At 49.8% G+C, this 17,463-nt stretch overlaps 1 protein-coding gene across 1 annotated transcript in view; it reads left to right on the forward strand.

Moving 5' to 3' along the window:
• The window catches only part of Tbcd (tubulin folding cofactor D), a 163,441-nt gene that overhangs the window by 92,701 nt on the left and 53,277 nt on the right, over positions 1–17,463 (forward strand). The window contains exons 15-17 of the mRNA XM_051159315.1: positions 6,757–6,814; positions 10,939–10,968; positions 15,676–15,761. Coding sequence (XP_051015272.1) covers positions 6,757–6,814; positions 10,939–10,968; positions 15,676–15,761 — 174 coding nt within the window. The remainder of the gene's footprint in view (positions 1–6,756; positions 6,815–10,938; positions 10,969–15,675; positions 15,762–17,463) is intronic.

The raw sequence follows: 17,463 nt of genomic DNA on the forward strand, positions 1-17,463 counted from the left end.
CGATGGGCAGCGGTGCCCTTTGGAGCTGCTCTGCTGCAGTTTTCTAGCCGGTTGGACAGGTTCTGAGGAACCTGTGCCTGGCCCTTCCTGGCCCATCTGACTCCAGGCATCAGCGGGGGAGGGCACCTGGTGAGTCAGGTGCGCCAGTGAGCTTGGGGCAAGCACTCCCTCCTGCCTGGAGCTCTGTGCCGTCTGAGTATCGGTCGGGTGTGCCCTGCAGACCTGCTTGTGAGGCTTGTCATGAGTGACCATGCTTTTAATTACCAGGTTTTAAGCCCATTAATTCTGGCACATGATAAAATCTTGGTATCTTTACTTTCACAAACCCCTCAGTGGATCCTGTAAAAGTATAGTTGAGATCCAAATATAGTTCCCAGAAGAAAATAGAAATATCTGTCAGAAAGAACCAGGGAAGTGATATGAGGAGGCTGCGCGCTTGGTGCCTGATGCAGCGGCAGCCTTTGCTAACTTCTGGTTGAAGAAACTGGATTAATTGTTGTTCCCCACAGTGCTAACTCTACTTTAGGAATTTTCAACGATTTTTAAGGTGTACTTTTATCTCTTTGAAATTGTTTTTATTGCCTTTGAAAACTGTCTTTCTTTGGCTTTGAGCAAACAGATAGGTGGAGTGGGAATGACTATTTCATGGCACAAATCTGGCTTTGTGAAAAGCCCAGCCCAGCGCAGGACCAGTAAGACGTGAAGTGAAAATGTGATGAGATGGTTGTGTATTGTCTAGATGTTTCTTTCTAACCAGAAGTCAAACTCCAGTCTACAGGAAGGAAAAGAAAGCAAAGTGCTGCTGCCAGAATGCTCTGCCTGTCACCGTCCAGTGATTTCCTCACCTGAAACTCTTTTGTAAGCTGAGCTCTGTTGACGTTCCCTACGCCCAGGCCCAGGCCCGCCTGCGCCAGGGGCAGCTCCTGACTCTCACCTCCGCTGTGCAAACCGGCATGGCAGCGTGGGCTGCTTGTGAACGGCCTGGGATTGGCTCTGTAGGATCTCTTCCTCCAGGGCAAGATTGTCCTGAAAAAAAAAAAAAAAAAGGAAATAGCAAGCATTGCTCAAAGCTATGTCTTATTCTTCTTGGCTTCTTTGAATGGCCCAGCTTCCTGAGAGAGAAAAACTCTAGTTTTGAGGAGAAGGCCAGCAACTGGAGACAGGTTTGGTCTGTGAGGCCCAACTTTGTCCTGTCTTGGCTGTGACCCCAAAGCACTCTGTTCTGCTTATATGGCTTAGGGAAAGTTAGTAAAATACAGGGCGTCTATTTTAATGCAATTTGCAACATAAAACGCCACAGATGGACACGAGTTATTAGTCCTCTCTTTAAAAAACCACTTCGGAATGGAGACGCTGTTGTTCCCTGTAGAAGCAAGTGTGCTGGCTTTTGAGTGCTGCACAGCATCACAATAATGGAGAAAAAGATGAGTCTGGGGTGAATGCTGTTCTCACTGCACATGCTGGACCGGGGGTTAGGCTGTGGGGAGGAAGAGGGGCAGGCTGAGGCATGCCACTTTCCTTTGGCTTATACCAGAGAGAGGAACCCTTCTGTGTTGGCAAATCCTGGTGAGCTATCACCCAGAGAAATGAAGCAGGTGGACACAGCCACGAGCACCTCGCCTCAGGTGGCGGCTTCCTGTGGGCGCCAGGGGTGGTTCTGTAGGTTTTCTCTGAAGTGAGGGGTGTAGTGACTCTTACTCAGGGTTATCCTCCTGTGGATGATTAAAGAGGAAGACGCCTTCCTATTTCCTTTGGACTAGTATCATTAACCCTCTTGCACCTGAAACATATTTGTATTTCTAAATAAGCCAGTCTCGTTCTGAAAGTAGGAAGTTAGTTTTTAGGAATTTAGTCCAGGGTTGGAGACATAGCTCAGTGGCTGGCTAAGAGTACTGGCTGCTCTTCTAAAGGACTTGGGTTCAATTCCAGCCCTGCAGTGGCAGCTCACAACTCTCTGTAACTCCAGTCCCAGGGAATCTGAAGCCCTCTTCTGGCATCCTCAGGCTCAGCATGCATGTGATGTATAGACAGGCAGGCAGGCACGCACGCACGCACACACGCACGTTACAAAAAGAATTTAGCCCAAATTGGAAGTCTTTCAAAACCTGTTATAGCCAGGCAGTGGTCACACACGCCTTTAATCCCAGCACCCGGGAGGCAGAGGTGGGTGGATGTCTGTGAGTTTGGAGCCAGCCTGGTCTATAGAGCAATTCTGGAACTTGATATACAGAGGCTATACAGAGAAACTGTCTCAAAAAACAAACAAAAATCCTGTTGTACTCATAAGTACTTGCAGGCTTGTCCTTAATTAACGTAGAAGCTTACTATTTCTTACAGTGCACCGCTTTCCAAGCATTCTTACATTACCACAGTATAACCTCTGAGAAACGTGTCAGTCCTGACTCATGCCTGCAATATTAACCCTTGAGAGGCTAAGGCAGGAGAATTACTGTGGGTTCAAGGCAGCCTGGGCCACAGAACGCGTTCTTGTCCTGATGCCCCTCCTTAAAAAAAGAAAGAAAATTCTTCATGAAGCAGTGACTTCTAAGGCATCTAGTTAAGGAAAAGCTAACTTGATGGTAGCGGGTGAGGCTGTTGCTTCTCTTGCCTGTGTTGGTACCTGCTACACACAGGCTTTCTCTGTGGTGACAGCCTGTGCTGGACTCTGCCTCCATGTCCCAGCCCTTGTGGCCTATGAGTCACTTTGCTCACTCATACCTTCTAGAGGTCTGCATGGAGCAGTTTGTGTATGTTCAGTGTCAGCGACCAAGAAGAACGTCTCCAGCAATCTGACTGCCTGGAGAAGATTGGTTCCTAGGCCCTGAGGAGCCTGGTAACACACAGACCTGTTGGCGTGCTTGTAGGAAGAAGGGTGGCCCCATAAGTAAAGTAGGTGGCTAGGCCTGCTGCAGCTGCCTTCCAGCTGGACATGGTCCCCATGGAAGGAGGGCTTCTTGTGTTGATGCCGAGCGCAGGCGAGATGCCAACAGATGCCTGTGTGTCCCCCCTCAGCCTCCCACACAGATACGTGTGTGTCCCCCCTTAGCCTCCCACACAGGTGCGTGTGTGGCACCCCCTGAGCCTCCCACACAGATACGAGTGTGTCACCCCCTCAGCCTCCCACACAGGTGCGTGTGTGGCACCCCTTCAGCTTCCCACACAGGTGCGTGTGTGGCACCCCCTCAGCCTCCCACACAGGTGCGTGTGTGTCCCCCCTCAGCCTCCCACACAGGTGCGTGTGTGGCACCCCCTCAGCCTCCCACACAGGTGCGTGTGTGGCACCCCCTGAGCCTCCCACACAGGTGCGTGTGTGTCACCCCCTCAGCCTCCCACACAGGTGCGTGTGTGGCACCCTCTCAGCCTCCCACACAGCTGAGAAGGACAACGACCACCTACCCGATCAGGCCTCAGCTGCAGCTGTAAAGCTACCTAGTAGCCTGTGGGAAGTGTTTTAGGAAACAGAAGTGAACTTGGCAGCACCCCATCCCTAGGAGGAAGGAAGTAAAACATGGAAACTAATGCTGCCATCAGCCTCTTGTACAGCTTTGGCTTCCCGACCACGCTTGGCTGAAGCGGGCTACGTACCAGCTGGGGCTTTCCTCATCCCATGCCCAATGTCTGGATGGATAAGGGCTGTGAAAAAAGCATCATTTTCCGAATGGCCTGACTCTTCTAGAATGAACACCTGGATTCTGACTGGGTTGAGACTGGACTTCAGTCACCCTGCCTGGGCAGAGTAGTTTGTCCACAGGTCGCAGCCTCAGAGCAGTGCGGAAGCTGCTTGGCTGGGATTTAGGAGGTCAGGTCAAATGGCCCTGATGTTGGAGAGGACAGAGCAGCCTGAGACGGCTTCATCCTCTTCACTGGTCAGTTCACGGCTTCACATAGTAGCTGAGCCAGACACACGAGCAGGAAGTTCCTGCTCATGGCCTTTCGGTGCCATCAGCCTACACTTCCTCTAGGCAGACATTAAAGGAAAGCAGAAATCTTAATTTCTTTTCCTAGAAAACATGGCAAGGCTCAGCCAGGCAGTGGTGGCGCACGCCTTTAATCCCAGCACTCGGGAGGCAGAGGCAGGCGGATCGCTGTGAGTTCGAGGCCAGCCTGGTCTACAAAGTGAGTCCAAGACAGCCAAGGCTACACAGAGAAACCCTGTCTCAAAAAACCAAAAAAAAAAAAAAAAAAAAAGCAAGGCTCTAATACAGAACAGAACTTATTTTCTATTCTAATAGCACATTTAGAGTAAATACCAAATGTACTCTTTTAAAAAATAGAGTATCTGGCTGGAGAGATGGCTCAGAGGTTAAGAGCACTGGCTGCTCTTCCAAAGGTCCTGAGTTCAATTCCCAGCAACCACATGGTGGCTCACAACCATCTGTAATGTGATCTGGTGCCCTCTTCTGGCCTGCAGATGTACGCGCAGGCAAAACACTATACTTGATAAACTAATTAATTAAAAAACTAGGATATCTTGTAATTACATTTGACAGCCTCACGTATTTATACAATGTATCTTGTTCCTGTCCACCCACAGCTCTGCCATCCCACTCTCCTGGCAACCCTACCAGGTCTCCTCCCACCTTCCAGTCCTCTTCTCTTTCTGTAGTCCAGTGGGTCCAGTTAGTGCTGTCTGCTAACGTGCTGACTGATCTGTTTGCTTCATCTTGTGCAGATAAGTGCAGCAGCAGCGAGTTCGTGAGTACAGTGGCCACCAAGACTTGACAACACTCTTCCTATACCCCAGCTCGTACATTCTTCCCCCCGGCCCCCGTCTTCTAAGATGTCCTCTGATTTTTGTGGGGGAGCAGCAATATATTTTTGTTGTTGTTTTTCGAGACAGGGTTTCTCTGTGTAGCCCTGGCTGTTCTGGACTCGCTTTGTAGACCAGACTGGCCTCGAACTCACAGCGATCCACCTGCCTCTACCTCCCTGAGTGCTGGGATTACAGGCGTGCACCACCACCCCTCACAAAATGTATCATCATCTTTTTAACAGCAGTTATGTATATGGCTTGAGTCACTGGGAAACCACAAGTGTGCAGGCCTCAGTCAGTTTTATGATCTGAAGACTGTTGACAAAGCTGCTGTGGTGTGTTAGGGTAGAAACAGTTTTAAAACAGTCGTGATGCGGTAGGGTGACTCTCTGTTGTTATAAATTGGGTTTCCTCTTCTCAGTGTGGCCAGGTGCGATTACCACAAAGCAGGAAAGCTTGCCCCTGTCCCCCTCGTATTTGTGTCCTGAAACCATAGAGCAGTACTTTGTTACATTTTTTGTTGCACTAGCCCTCTCCTGTGGCAGGTTGAGTGCTCCTTTGATTGAGTGCAGGGCTCCAACCTTTGTGTGGAGGGTTCATGCCTAGGCCCATGGGAGGTAGTGCCGCAGAGTGTGGGCGTTCGGGGCTGAGGTCTGAGGCCTTACAGCTCTGCCTCCTGGGCCTGGAGTAGTGCCCACTGCACGCCTGGGAAAGCTGGGAATGAGGCCGAAAGACAGACTTGGCTGGTCCGTAGCCCTTAGGCCTTGCACCCAGCTGTTTGCTGACACCATCCCCTGGGCTCCAATCCCAGACGGGGAAGTGCTTCCCTGGGCAGTGTCCCCTTGGGCGTGGGACCCATCACAGTAACCGCTGGTGGATGCAGGAGAGATGGGAACGAGCAAGGACTTTGTCGATTTTGACAGTCAGGAAGCTTGGTATATAGGGAAAAGACTTAATTAAAGCCTGTTGAGTGTCACGAGAGCCGGTAAAGGCTGGGTTGGCGTGATGTTACTGCTTCCGGCTGTAGGAAAGATTGAGACCTAGCGGCTGCCTTCCATGGTGTTTCCATGGTGACTGCTATAACTGGCTGACTACCTGCTCGCAGGTTTCTCTTTACCATACCAAATACTTGAAGGACACTGCTCTGTAAAGAAAAGGCTTATTTTGACTTGTGGTCTGGGGTCCAGGGCCCAGAGGCTTCGGGTAGTGGTGGCGGTGGCCTTCTCGCCATCAGAGCCCTGAGGCAACGGCAGTGCCACTCTCCAAGGGATCCAGTGTTGGTCTCCATCCTGCTGACCTCATCTAATCCTCACAGTGTCCCGTCTCTCTCAACCCCATGCATGTCCCATCATGCCTCACACTGGGTTAAGCCTATGGGAAATGTTGAAACCATATATTTCGGTGCTTCCAAGGGGCAAGCTGCCTGCAGGGTGCATAGAGCCCTTGCTGTTCAGTGTGGTTTGGAGGCATAGGCAGGTGTGGTCTGGGAGTGTTGGTGTCAGCCACCCAGGTGTGGCAATTTACATACTGCCAAATCTTGTTCTCTGGCACCAGTCATGTTGGCATTTCTTGTATATGTGATCCCAGCAGACAGAGGGCACTAGAGGCTCAGGGTATACAATCTAAGGGTTAGGTGGTTGGGGTGGGCGGGGGCTGTAATGCTTGACGTCTTAGAGGTCACTTAGATCTGTTGCAGCCTCTAGAACCTTGGGCTTCCTGCTGTCTGAGGCTCGCATCAGTGAACAGTGGAAGGACATCACGTGGTCCGTGCCCTTGATTGCACACTGGAGGCCAGAGAACAGCTTTGGGTTCAGCTCCTGTTGGCCTGGTATTCAGCTGGCAGGTTAAAGGCAGCAGTCCCAGCCCAGGCAGTATAAGCACATACCACCTCACCAACATTTTTATGAGGGATCTCATGCTTGCAAGACGCGGTTTACTGCCTGAGCTATTTTCCCAGGCCTTGCATATTTCATTTTAATTAATAATTTTCCTTGTTTTTACAGTGCACTGGTCATCGCTGCCGTATTTGACCGAAATGTGAACTGCAGAAGAGCAGCCTCTGTGAGTTTCATTGTCCCAATGCCTTCCTTTTCTGGAGGTAGGGTTGTAACTGTCGCCCATGTCCTGCATGTGGGCCTCCGTCTCCTTGGAAAGCCCGTACCCCATGGGAGCCAAGGAGATCAGACGAGAGACCTGAGTGAAACACTCACCATGGTAGCTCTTGCAGGGCATTTGCTGTGGCCTCTTGGGAGCTCAGGGCTGAACAAGCACAGGTGAATGGGCTCCTGCTTATTAACCAGACCAAGTTCAGGGTAGCCCAAGCTCTGCGGAGGAGAAGGAATTTGCCCAGTGTCTCTAACCACATGGCATGGCACGGCTGTTCCAGGAAGGACAGGAGGTTCTGTGCCCCAAGAGGAGCTGTTGTTACTAAGCTGTGGTTAGCTCGGCTTTCCTGGCCGTGCTGGAGTGCGTCTCCCTGCGAGGGCTTTGGCCTTGCAGCTGCGTGTTGTGTTGTAAGCTCAGAACCCAGGTCCCCTGAGGTCCAGCTTTTGGGGTGGGTTTGGATAGAAGCAGCTCCAGTAGCTCTGGGTACCAATAGGGGTGTTTGCTGGACTCTTCTGCTTTGTCTACCCATGGCTTTCCTTATCTGAGCCCATGATGAGACCCGAGTCTCACGAATTGCAAGGGCCAGAAATAGGCGACTTCCTAGGGTTGTCTGCCTGAGGATGTTGCTGCCGCGGCTGACTCCACACACACCTGACTGCTGTGATCAGTGAGCGATCGAGGCCATGAGAGCTCTGCAAGGCTGTAACTCAGGACCTCAGATGAGAAATCCAGGCTCTGTCAGGGGTGCGGTGATGCCTCCACAGTCTGTGCCTCACTGACAGGCCAGCAGCTGAACACGTTTGGGGTGCTCAGGAGCTGAGGGGGAAGTCTCTGAGTGAGGTGCAGCAACGGTCCTTGGTGTTGGCTGTGAGGTATGTGGCGTTCTCATGGTTTGCGCACAGGGGCTCCACATCCTTGATTCAGGTGGTCATGGAGACAGACGTGAGTGGTGCACTTCTGCGACTGCTTTGAGACTGAGGAAAAGGCCAGGGTTGCTGGTGTAGTGACCTGTGGATGAGCTGGCCATGTCATGGGTACATTCTATGTGAAGAGGAGCCAGGCCTCAGTAGGATGGAGAGGGGCTCCTGAGGTCAGACAGAAGCATGGGGCTGGGAAAAGGGAACACTGTTTGACCTGCATGTGTAGCAGCTGAAAAGTTCTTTCCTATAGCTACTTTGATTTTATTCATGCTTAAAAATCATGAATATATATTTAATTTTGAGGTAATCAAGTGGCCTTTGGCTTTTGTTGTGTTAATGTGGTATACTGTGTACTTGATTTTCAGACTTTGAGCCAACCTATTATTGTTGGTCTAATTTCCACTTGTTCATAGTCCTTTCTTTTATGTTGGACTCAGTTTATCAGTGTTCTCAAGAATAGAATTTCTGAATCTGTTCTTGAAGGTTGTGAGATGCCAGAGTCCAGGAGGTGTGAGCAGTGGAGTGCCACAGGTTGCTAGTTCTGTGGCCTTACTTTTCATTTGTTGGTTGTCCCCGCCCCTCTTCCTGGGTCCCTTGTCTGGTGGCCACACTGCTTCTAAGGTAACAGGGTCATTGTGTTGGATCCTCATAGAGGTCCCTGTCTTCTTGGTGGTTGGCACAGGGGCTGCGCAGTGGAACCCTGGGCTTGCCTGGTGGAAAGAATTAGAGTTACATTGTTATTAGTTACTCCAGGGTTTTAGATAGTATCCAGCAGGCTAGATGTGCTGAGTTTGTGAAAAGGCAGGTTCCTCTCCTGATGACAGGCAATGGGTGTGGCTTTGCAGGACGCCTGTAATGAGGAATGGAGAGGAAATGAGGACACAGCCTTCTGCTGTGAGTGGGTTTGCTCTCTACCTGAGCCCTGGTTTGTTAAGCCTGATGCTGCTGGCTGAGGGTTATTGTGAGCATTTGATACAGGTTTTCCTGGAGCCTAGTTTCTGTTTCTTAGGGTGCGTGCCTAGAGCACAGTTTCTGGGCCCCACCTTCTAGGGCGCTACTAACTGTCCCCCGGGGGGCTGTATTGCCATGTGTTGTCCATCTTTGCTGAGATGTGGTGGGGAGCGCACGGTTTTTCCTGACCTTGCTGATAAGTGGGTGGTGGTTTTAGAGGCTGTTTAGGATGCTGCTTTGCTGCCTGTGTCCTCCTGTGTGAGATGTGTTTCTTCAGGTCTTAGTCGTTGTGTAACTGGATGGTTAGTTTTCACTGTTGAGTTTTGAGAGTTCCTTATGGAGTCTGGATGTTTGTCCTTTATATTGTGTGTTTTGCAAACCCCTCGTCTATGGCTGCTCTCACCCTCCATAGTGTACGAGCTGTTTTCACCCTCCAATAGCATCATCTCCATAACAGGTTTTAGCCTTGTTTGTCTGTTTCTTTGGTGAGCATTTTCAGTGTAAAGGCTACAGACCACTTAACCCTGCTCCCAGCATGTTTCTATTTTCTGTGTGTGTTAATAGCATATTCTGTAGTGATGTCCACGTGGTCTGTGGTCTTCATTGTGTTGGGTGACCCCTGACATCTTATTTTTCAAGATTTTTTCAACATATATCTTATATTAATTTTTACTTTGTTTGAAGATGTCTCTGCTTGTAAGTATTACACTATATTTAAGTTGACATTGTATTTCCTTATATCATCTTTCTTTGGTGTTTGCAAGTGCCAGGTGTGGTGGCGCACGCCTTTAATCTCAGCACTCAGGAGGCAGAGACAGGCAGATCTCTTGAGTTCGAGGCCAGCCTGGTCTACAAAACAAGTTCCAGGCTAGCTAGGACTACACAGAGAAGCCCTGTCTTGGAAAACAAAGGAATTAACTGAAGGAGCTGGAGCTCAGGGTTAAACAACATTGGCTGCTCTTCCAGAGGACCCAGTTTGATTCTCAGCAGCCACATGGCAGCTCACAACCATCCATAACAATAGCTGTAAGGGAGCAAGCATCCTTTTCTGACATCCCGGACATACATACAGGCAGGCAAAGCATTCTCAGATTTAAAAAAAAAAAAAAAAAAAAAGTAAATTGCCAAGGGGGTGTTTTCAGAGTTGCAAAGTGGTAAGCAGCAAAAAGCATCTTGTTTTTCCCATCTTAGGAAATTCTGAGAGCCACTTGAGGGTGAGTCACTTTGTACCTTGGCCCCCCCATCATGAGGGTCTGTCCTGGAGATGCCCCATAGTTTTGTCCTGCTGCTTACCAGTCCTTTGTGGTTGATGCATAGTTCCTGGGGTTCTGGGGTTCAACTTGTTCTCTTTCTGTGCATCTGTGAGTACTCTCAACCTCCTGAACCATGCCGCAGTGTCCACTTAGGTGAGGGTGTTTCTCCTGTCACCACTACCTTCCCCTGGGCCTATTCTCACCTCTGCTTGCTTGATAGTGCCTGTTGTGTGTAGCTCTGCTCCTGCTCCGTATGAAGCTACACCTGTCTCTAGTCCTGGTTGGAACTCAGCCGTGAGTGCTTTAGGGGAAATTCAAAACTCTGCTGGGCAATAAACCGGGCATGAGGATTCACTGTCACTTGCTTGAGACAGTCCTAGGCAGGGCAGTGAGGGAGATGGACAAGTTGTCGCTGAAGAAGTAAGAGACATCTGTACAGGATTTACCCAGAAGGACTTAATTTTGTTCCTGCCCTGACTCTGTGTCTAGCATGCAGGCCTCAGGTAGTTCAGAGCTGATTGGAGACGGGTGCACTCACAGGAGGCCGCCCTGAGAGTTTGGGGACGGTGGCGAGTTATGGTCATAGAGTTCCTAAAGATGAGTGTTTAGGAGTTGGCTTCTACTTACTGACCCGTGTGGTTTGTTCTCAGAGTTGAACCCTGGGACCTTCATTGGGGTGTTTAGTGTGAAAGTGTATTCCCAGTGAAAGGCCACTTTCAGGTTGTAGCTAATCTTACAAATGGAATTCTTGAACTGTGGTTTTAAAGCGCACTAGGACATAGAAACAGTGACAAGCCGCCCTCAGGGCTCTGGTCAGCCAACAACGAGGACTTTTATTTAAAAAGTAAAGCCATGGGTCATTTACACTGTACTGTGTTTGTTTTGAATTTATCTTCTGATGTTTAGCAGAAGCAAACCTCATTCACCTCCTGTGTTTGTTCTCTTTGCTCCTTAGGCTGCCTTCCAGGAGAACGTGGGGAGACAGGTATGGCCACTTTATAAATCTTTATTTCTGAAACTTCCTGTAGGCTTAGTTGGGAATCTTGACAGCTTTAGTTTCATATCTTGTTGTGGTGCTGGGTGTGGGTAACGAGAGAGCCTCGCCTCAGAGCACGCTAATAAATGTGGCAGTTCTGATCCAAGACCTGCCATAAGGTGACCGGGAAGCACAGATTCCCATGTCTTTCAGGAGAGTGTTTTATGTGGGTTAGGATCTTGCCTCACGCTGTGGGCTCTACATGTGTCAGGCACCAAGCGGCTTTTAGCGGGTGAGTGAGTCCCTTAGCCCTCCCCTTGCTTGTGATTTAGAGGCTGGCTTCTTTGGAATAAGTTCTGGCCTCACCTCCAGAACCCTTGACCCCAGAGATGCCCTTGATGTTCACTGGGGTTATAGCTGTGCTTGGGGTGTCTTGACACCCAGCACAGGCCTTGAAAGTGGTTTGGTTCACTCACGTGTAAGACTCTGGCACACTGGGGTCTGTGGTCAGTCTGGCAGAAGGCTGGAGGGGGTAGGGGCAGTGCCTCTCAACCCTTTGGAGAGGACCAAATGTCCCTTTCCCAGGGCTCGCCTAAGACCACTAGAAAACAGATGTTTACACTGTGATTCATAACAGGAACAAAATTACAATTATGAAGGAGCAATGAAAATAATTCATGTTGGTCATCACAACCAGAGGAACTGTGTTTGAGGGTTGCAGCATTAGGACAGTTGAGAACCACTGGGTTAGGGTCTGGGCACGGTGGGAGCCACCAAGACGAACAGGGACACGGAAGAACAGTCCCCGAGAGGAACCAGCTAAGAACGATTGCTCTAAGGGTCTGTCTTAGCGTTTTACTGCTGTGAAGAGACACCATGAACACAGCAACTCTTATAGATAAAACATTTAATTGGGGCTCACTTACAGTTTTAGAGGTTCAGTCCCTTATTGTCAAGGTGGAAGATATGGTGCTGGGGAGGTAGCTGAGCCTTCCGTATCCAGATCAGCAGGCAGCAGCAAGAGACTGCGAGCCACTGCACCTGGCTTGAGCTTCTGAGCCCTCAAAGCCCACCCCCTAGTGACGCACTTCCTCCAACAAGGCCAAAGCCCACGCCCCCAGTGACGCACTTCCTCCAACAAGGCCACGCCTCCTAGTGGTGCCACTCCCTGTGACCGACCAAGCACACACATGAGTAGAGGTGCCATTCTTATTCAAAGCACCACAGGTTTCTTGATAGGTGGTGGGCAGGGCGCTTGCTAATGCTACAAGTGAGGAAGGTAGAAGGATGGCCAGGTGCTATAATGATGTGCAGAATAGGCACGTGTATGGATGGCTTGGGTACATGATGGTGGGTCAGAATTTTGTGAGTAGCCATGTGTTTATAGTAGAGGGTGCTGGGAGTAGTCTAGTAAGTAACAGGCTGCCGAGTGATTCTTCTACTTGGCTTGGTCTGCTTATGATGTAGGTCTTGACACCAGAATTGTTTAGATCCTGCCTGCCTGCCTCCGTCCAGGCCAAGACCCCCAGGTAGCTAGTTCAGTGGGTTTCATGACAGGGGTGTGTGTGCTCTGGCCCCTTCCTGTAGCCTAGGGGCAGCTGCCATGTCCACCGTTGGGGCTGCATAGTTCTATGGCTGCTTGGAGTGTTTCTGGGTTACAACTTTGTGCAAGTGTCCTGCCCAGACCCCAGACTACCCTGTATTCAAGTAAGAAAGCTGGGCTACAGGGTGCGGAGGCCCCTTTCCAGGGAGGAAAGGACAGCCATCTGGCCAGGCAGGGGCCTAGTGTATTGCTTAGTCTGGTGTTGGGTCATGTGAGTCCTGCTGAGCAGTTTAGACCTGTCCATTCTTCTTCCTGTCACGGCCACACCTGGGCTCCCACTGGCCTGCCCAGTCGTGTGCTGTTGTCTTCTTGTGACTCAGGCTGCTGTAGTCCTGTTGCTGGGCTGTGGGCTCTTCTCTCACTGTTACAAATGAGTGGGGTCTCCTTGACAACTATACAATCCAAAGCATTTTAGTAAAGCAAAATGTTTTACTTCTGTATAAAGACGCAAAGCCACTCTTCAACCAGCAAGCAAGCACACCCAACGCCAGGGTCTTGTGCCTCACTCTGAGTGGTTTCAGTAGTTGGAGCGTGCCTCGTGGTACTTGATTCGCTGATTCTACACGGACCAGCATTTTCCTAAGGGGAATATAATTTGAAAATATATGTTGATTTTAAGAATACACTAATCTAGAGAGAATCTAGCCAAATGGTATATTTACCAGTTTCTTTAAACATTGAACTTCCTCTGTCTTCTTTTAGCTCTGATAGAAAAATACACTTCACTTACATTTCCCAGTCCATCACATAGAAATGTGCACTGAGGCAGAGCCAGGAGCTGCCCCAGCTCAACCTCTGGATAACTTTCTGGTTCATCAGGTACCTCAGGCCATCACTCTCACAGGAAGAGGCTTGGGGGGTCCCCCTCTCTCCTGTCTCAAGAGGGCTCATTAGTGGGTAGTGTTTGTGGAGTGTGAGGTACTATTGATCAAGCACCAGGGTTAGCTTGCGAAGGGTAAAGGAGGCACTGAGGATGCAGGATTAGCTTGGGAAGGGCAAAGGAGGCACTGAGGGTGCAGGGTTAGCTTGGGAAGGGTGAAGGAGGCACTGAGGGTGCAGGGTTAGCTTGGGAAGGGTGAAGGAGGCACTGAGGTGCAGGGTTAGCTTGGGAAGGGTGAAGGAGGCACTGAGGGTGCAGGGTTAGCTTGGGAAGGGTGAAGGAGGCACTGAGGGTGCAGGGTTAGCTTGGGAAGGGTGAAGGAGACTGAGGGTGCAGGGTTAGCTTGGGAAGGTGAAGGAGGCACTGAGGGTGCAGGGTTTAGCTTGGGAAGGGTGAAGGAGGCACTGAGGGTGCAGGGTTAGCTTGGGAAGGGTGAAGGAGGCACTGAGGGTGCAGGGTTAGCTTGGGAACGGTGAAGGAGGCACTGAGGGTGCAGGGTTAGCTTGGGAAGGGTGAAGGAGGCACTGAGGGTGCAGGGTTAGCTTGGGAAGGGTGAAGGAGGCACTGAGGGTGCAGGGTTAGCTTGGGAAGGGTGAAGGAGGCACTGAGGGTGCAGGGTTAGCTTGGGAAGGGTGAAGGAGGCACTGAGGGTGCAGGGTTAGCTTGGGAAGGGTGAAGGAGGCACTGAGGGTGCAGGGTTAGCTTGGGAAGGGTGAAGGAGGCACTGAGGATGCAGGGTTAGCTTGGGAAGGGTGAAGGAGGCACTGAGGGTGCAGGGTTAGCTTGGGAAGGGTGAAGGAGGCGCTGAGGGTGCAGGGTTAGCTTGGGAAGGGTGAAGGAGGCACTGAGGGTGCAGGGTTAGCTTGGGAAGGGTGAAGGAGGCACTGAGGGTGCAGGGTTAGCTTGGGAAGGGTGAAGGAGGCACTGTGGGAGATAATGAAGGTAGGTTGCATGGAAGAGTTGCTTCCTCTGCTGTGGTTTTCCATCCCTGGCTAGAAATGGCGGCTTTCCTCTCAGCCTGTGCCTGGGGTAGTCCTAAGGGCAGATGTCGGAGCAGGAGGGTGGCAGAGCTCAGATGTTTTAGTTATGCCTGGGTCTTTAGCTCTTCCGGATTACAGATGGATGAGCATACCACCATGTCCTCAGACTAACTGGCTTTTATATGTAGCTTGGGGACTAAACTTCTGTTTTTGACATTGTCTCCATGGTAATAAATAGCCTGAATTTCATATAAAAATTCAGACTCAAACTGTAGTTTCTTTGTATCTGGTTACACGTGTGTACATAGATGCAGTGCTTTGATGTATGGTGTGCTAGCTGGCTGTGCAGAGGGAGTTACCCTGCGTCTGAGTAGATTCCTCCCTGTGTGAGGGTTAGGGTGTGGAGGCAAGGCTGCTGGTGGGTACCTGTCGCTTTTCCTGGCTGTGGCTTGACAGACTTATACCAGCTCTGTGCACAGATTGGGACCCTCATGTACTACTGGGATAGAGCCACCTCTGGGTCAACAGCTATAAGCTTTCTACACTTACATTTGTAAAGTTATTTATATAGATTGTAATTTATTTTTTTATCATAAGGGATAGTATTGGGTAATACCAATAATGTGACAATTTCAGGGCTGGAGCCCTACTAGGAATGTCCGCGGTGGGTGAGGACGGAGGGCCTGCCTCTTGTTTTTGAGTTTGGGGACTGAATGGCTGCTTTTTCTTTTTTTCTTTAAAACAAAACTCTCAGAGGTTAGCTATTGTCCCTGAGAATGGTTGTTTCTATTAGCCTCATCCATCCTCATGGCAGCTCGTGGGGTGTAGCCCTCATCCAGGTTTCAAAGCCACGCAGGGACTTGCCTGCCCTCCACAGGCCCTCCTGCTCCAACAGGCTCTGGAGGGCTGTGCTGTTGTCTTTGTGACCAGAAAGGGGGAGCAAGGCCCAAGAGTGACACCTCAGCACTGCTGAGACCAGAAAGGGGGACCGAGTCCCAAAAGTGACACCTCAACCAGGGTCTCTTTAAAGGAAGGATTTCTACAGCCTCTCAAGTTGAAACAGTTAGGTTTGAGGATGAGTGTACTAAGTGCAGCACCTGGCCAGGCAGTCAGGATAAATATCGACACACACCAGCTAGGCATCCCATGAGCCCTTGCGGCTCAGCTTCAGCTGCCCTGCTGTGTGCATGTAACCAGTCACTTCAGATGCCGTTTCCCACCTTTTCTTTTTTTCTCCACTTTCATTTTTTCAGGGTACCTTCCCTCATGGCATTGATATTTTGACTACAGCAGACTATTTTGCAGTTGGCAACATATCTAACTGTTTCCTGGTTATAAGGTAAGTTTTAATGTGTGTAACTGTAATGGTCTCTTTGATTTGGGTTTCAAAAATCACCTTTTTCATTATACTGTGGTCACCATATAACTCAGGAAGCGGGAAACTGCTCTAATACCAACTTAACAATCATGGTGCACGGCACGGAAGGTGGCACTGGCGCGTCCCTCTGTGTGCTAACTCCTCTGGCCGTTAGTCTCCTCCTGGTTCTGTCCTCCCGGGTTGGTGCTGCTCTGCCTTGGCACCACCCCCGAGAACAGCCACAAGCACAGCTGGCATGTCCTTCTGTGTGACAGCTTTCCCACCAGGTGTCACAAGTGGATTGACCTTTCAAAATGATATTTTGGATTTGAAGTGACTATGTATCTTTTTTTGTTTCAATAAAAATGTGTTTCCAAGTTCAGATTATCTGTTTAATCAGATGAATAAGAACCATATTTGAGAAATCTGGCCAAGGAATAAAAATTAACTGCCTTAACGACTGTTTCCAGAAATCACATCCAATTATTTTTACTTGCATGTCTTAAGTACCAGGGAGTAGTTTCACACTGTAATGCTGATGTGAAGAGGGTATGTTTCATGGTTTCATGAACCTTGGGTTAGGAGAAACATGCCAGGTACGGTTTTTAAAGTCCCTGACCACTTTAAACCCTGAGGGTAGATTCCCTGTCAGCTCTGCCGTGCAGACCATGCAGAATTTATACTTTTCCATAACCAATCTTGACAGACCTTTAAAAAAAAAAAAAAAAAAAAAAGCAAATAACAACAACTAAAAATAACAAAACAAAAACCAAAAAGGTGAACAGCCTCCTTGCCAGGAAGGATGTGAGCAAGCTTGCCCTCACCTGCTGCCACGAGCCCCCCACCCGCACTTCATGTCCCGTGTCCTGTGGGTTCTGTCCTCTGATTATTGGTACCTAATGTTGTGTGTGAGGTTCTCTGCCCTTTCTTGGAGTTTCTTAGGAAAAATAACTGGTAGCTAAGTTTGGCTTTGGCACATTTTACTTGTTGCTAAGGTTTCTATACCAGGCTAAAGCTTACACATGCTTCATTATGTCCAGTCTATAAAAATACATGTGGAACATGACCTACCCCGTGTGCTGCTGCCTCAGGACAGTGGGCTAGCCTCAAGTGTCAGTCACATCAGCTGCTGCCTCAGGACAGTGGGCTAGCCCCAAGTATCAGTCAGATCAGCTGCTGCCTTTGAGAACAGTCTGAGAGCTGGTGACATCGTAGCACCGCAGAGCCTCTGACCAAGGTCTTTTCTCCCTGGCTGGTATTTGTCTCTCAGCCTGGACCCCAGGGGCAGGATTTACTGGGATAGTAGCAGGTGCAAGGTTGGTGGAAGGCTGTGACTGGCAGCCAGGGTAGGGTCTCAGCAAGCAGGGAGGTCAGGCATGAACATAGTCCTGACATCCCTGTGCTAAATAAATAGTTTTATGTCAACGTGACACCGGCTAAAGTCATCTGAGATGAGGGAACTGCAATTAAGAAAATGCTCCATACAAATCTGGCTGTAGGCGAGCCTGTAAGGTGTTTTCTTAATTAGTGACTGATGAGGGGGGGCCCAGCCTATTGTGGGTGGTGCCACACCTATGCTGGTGGTCCTGGGTTCTATAAGAAAGGAGACTGAGCAAGCCATGAGGAGCAACCCAGTAAGCAGCACTCCTCCACGGCCTCTGCATCAGCTCCTGCCCCTAAGGTT

This window comes from Acomys russatus, chromosome 16 (genome assembly GCF_903995435.1).
Source record: "Acomys russatus chromosome 16, mAcoRus1.1, whole genome shotgun sequence".
Lineage (NCBI taxonomy): Eukaryota > Metazoa > Chordata > Mammalia > Rodentia > Muridae > Acomys > Acomys russatus.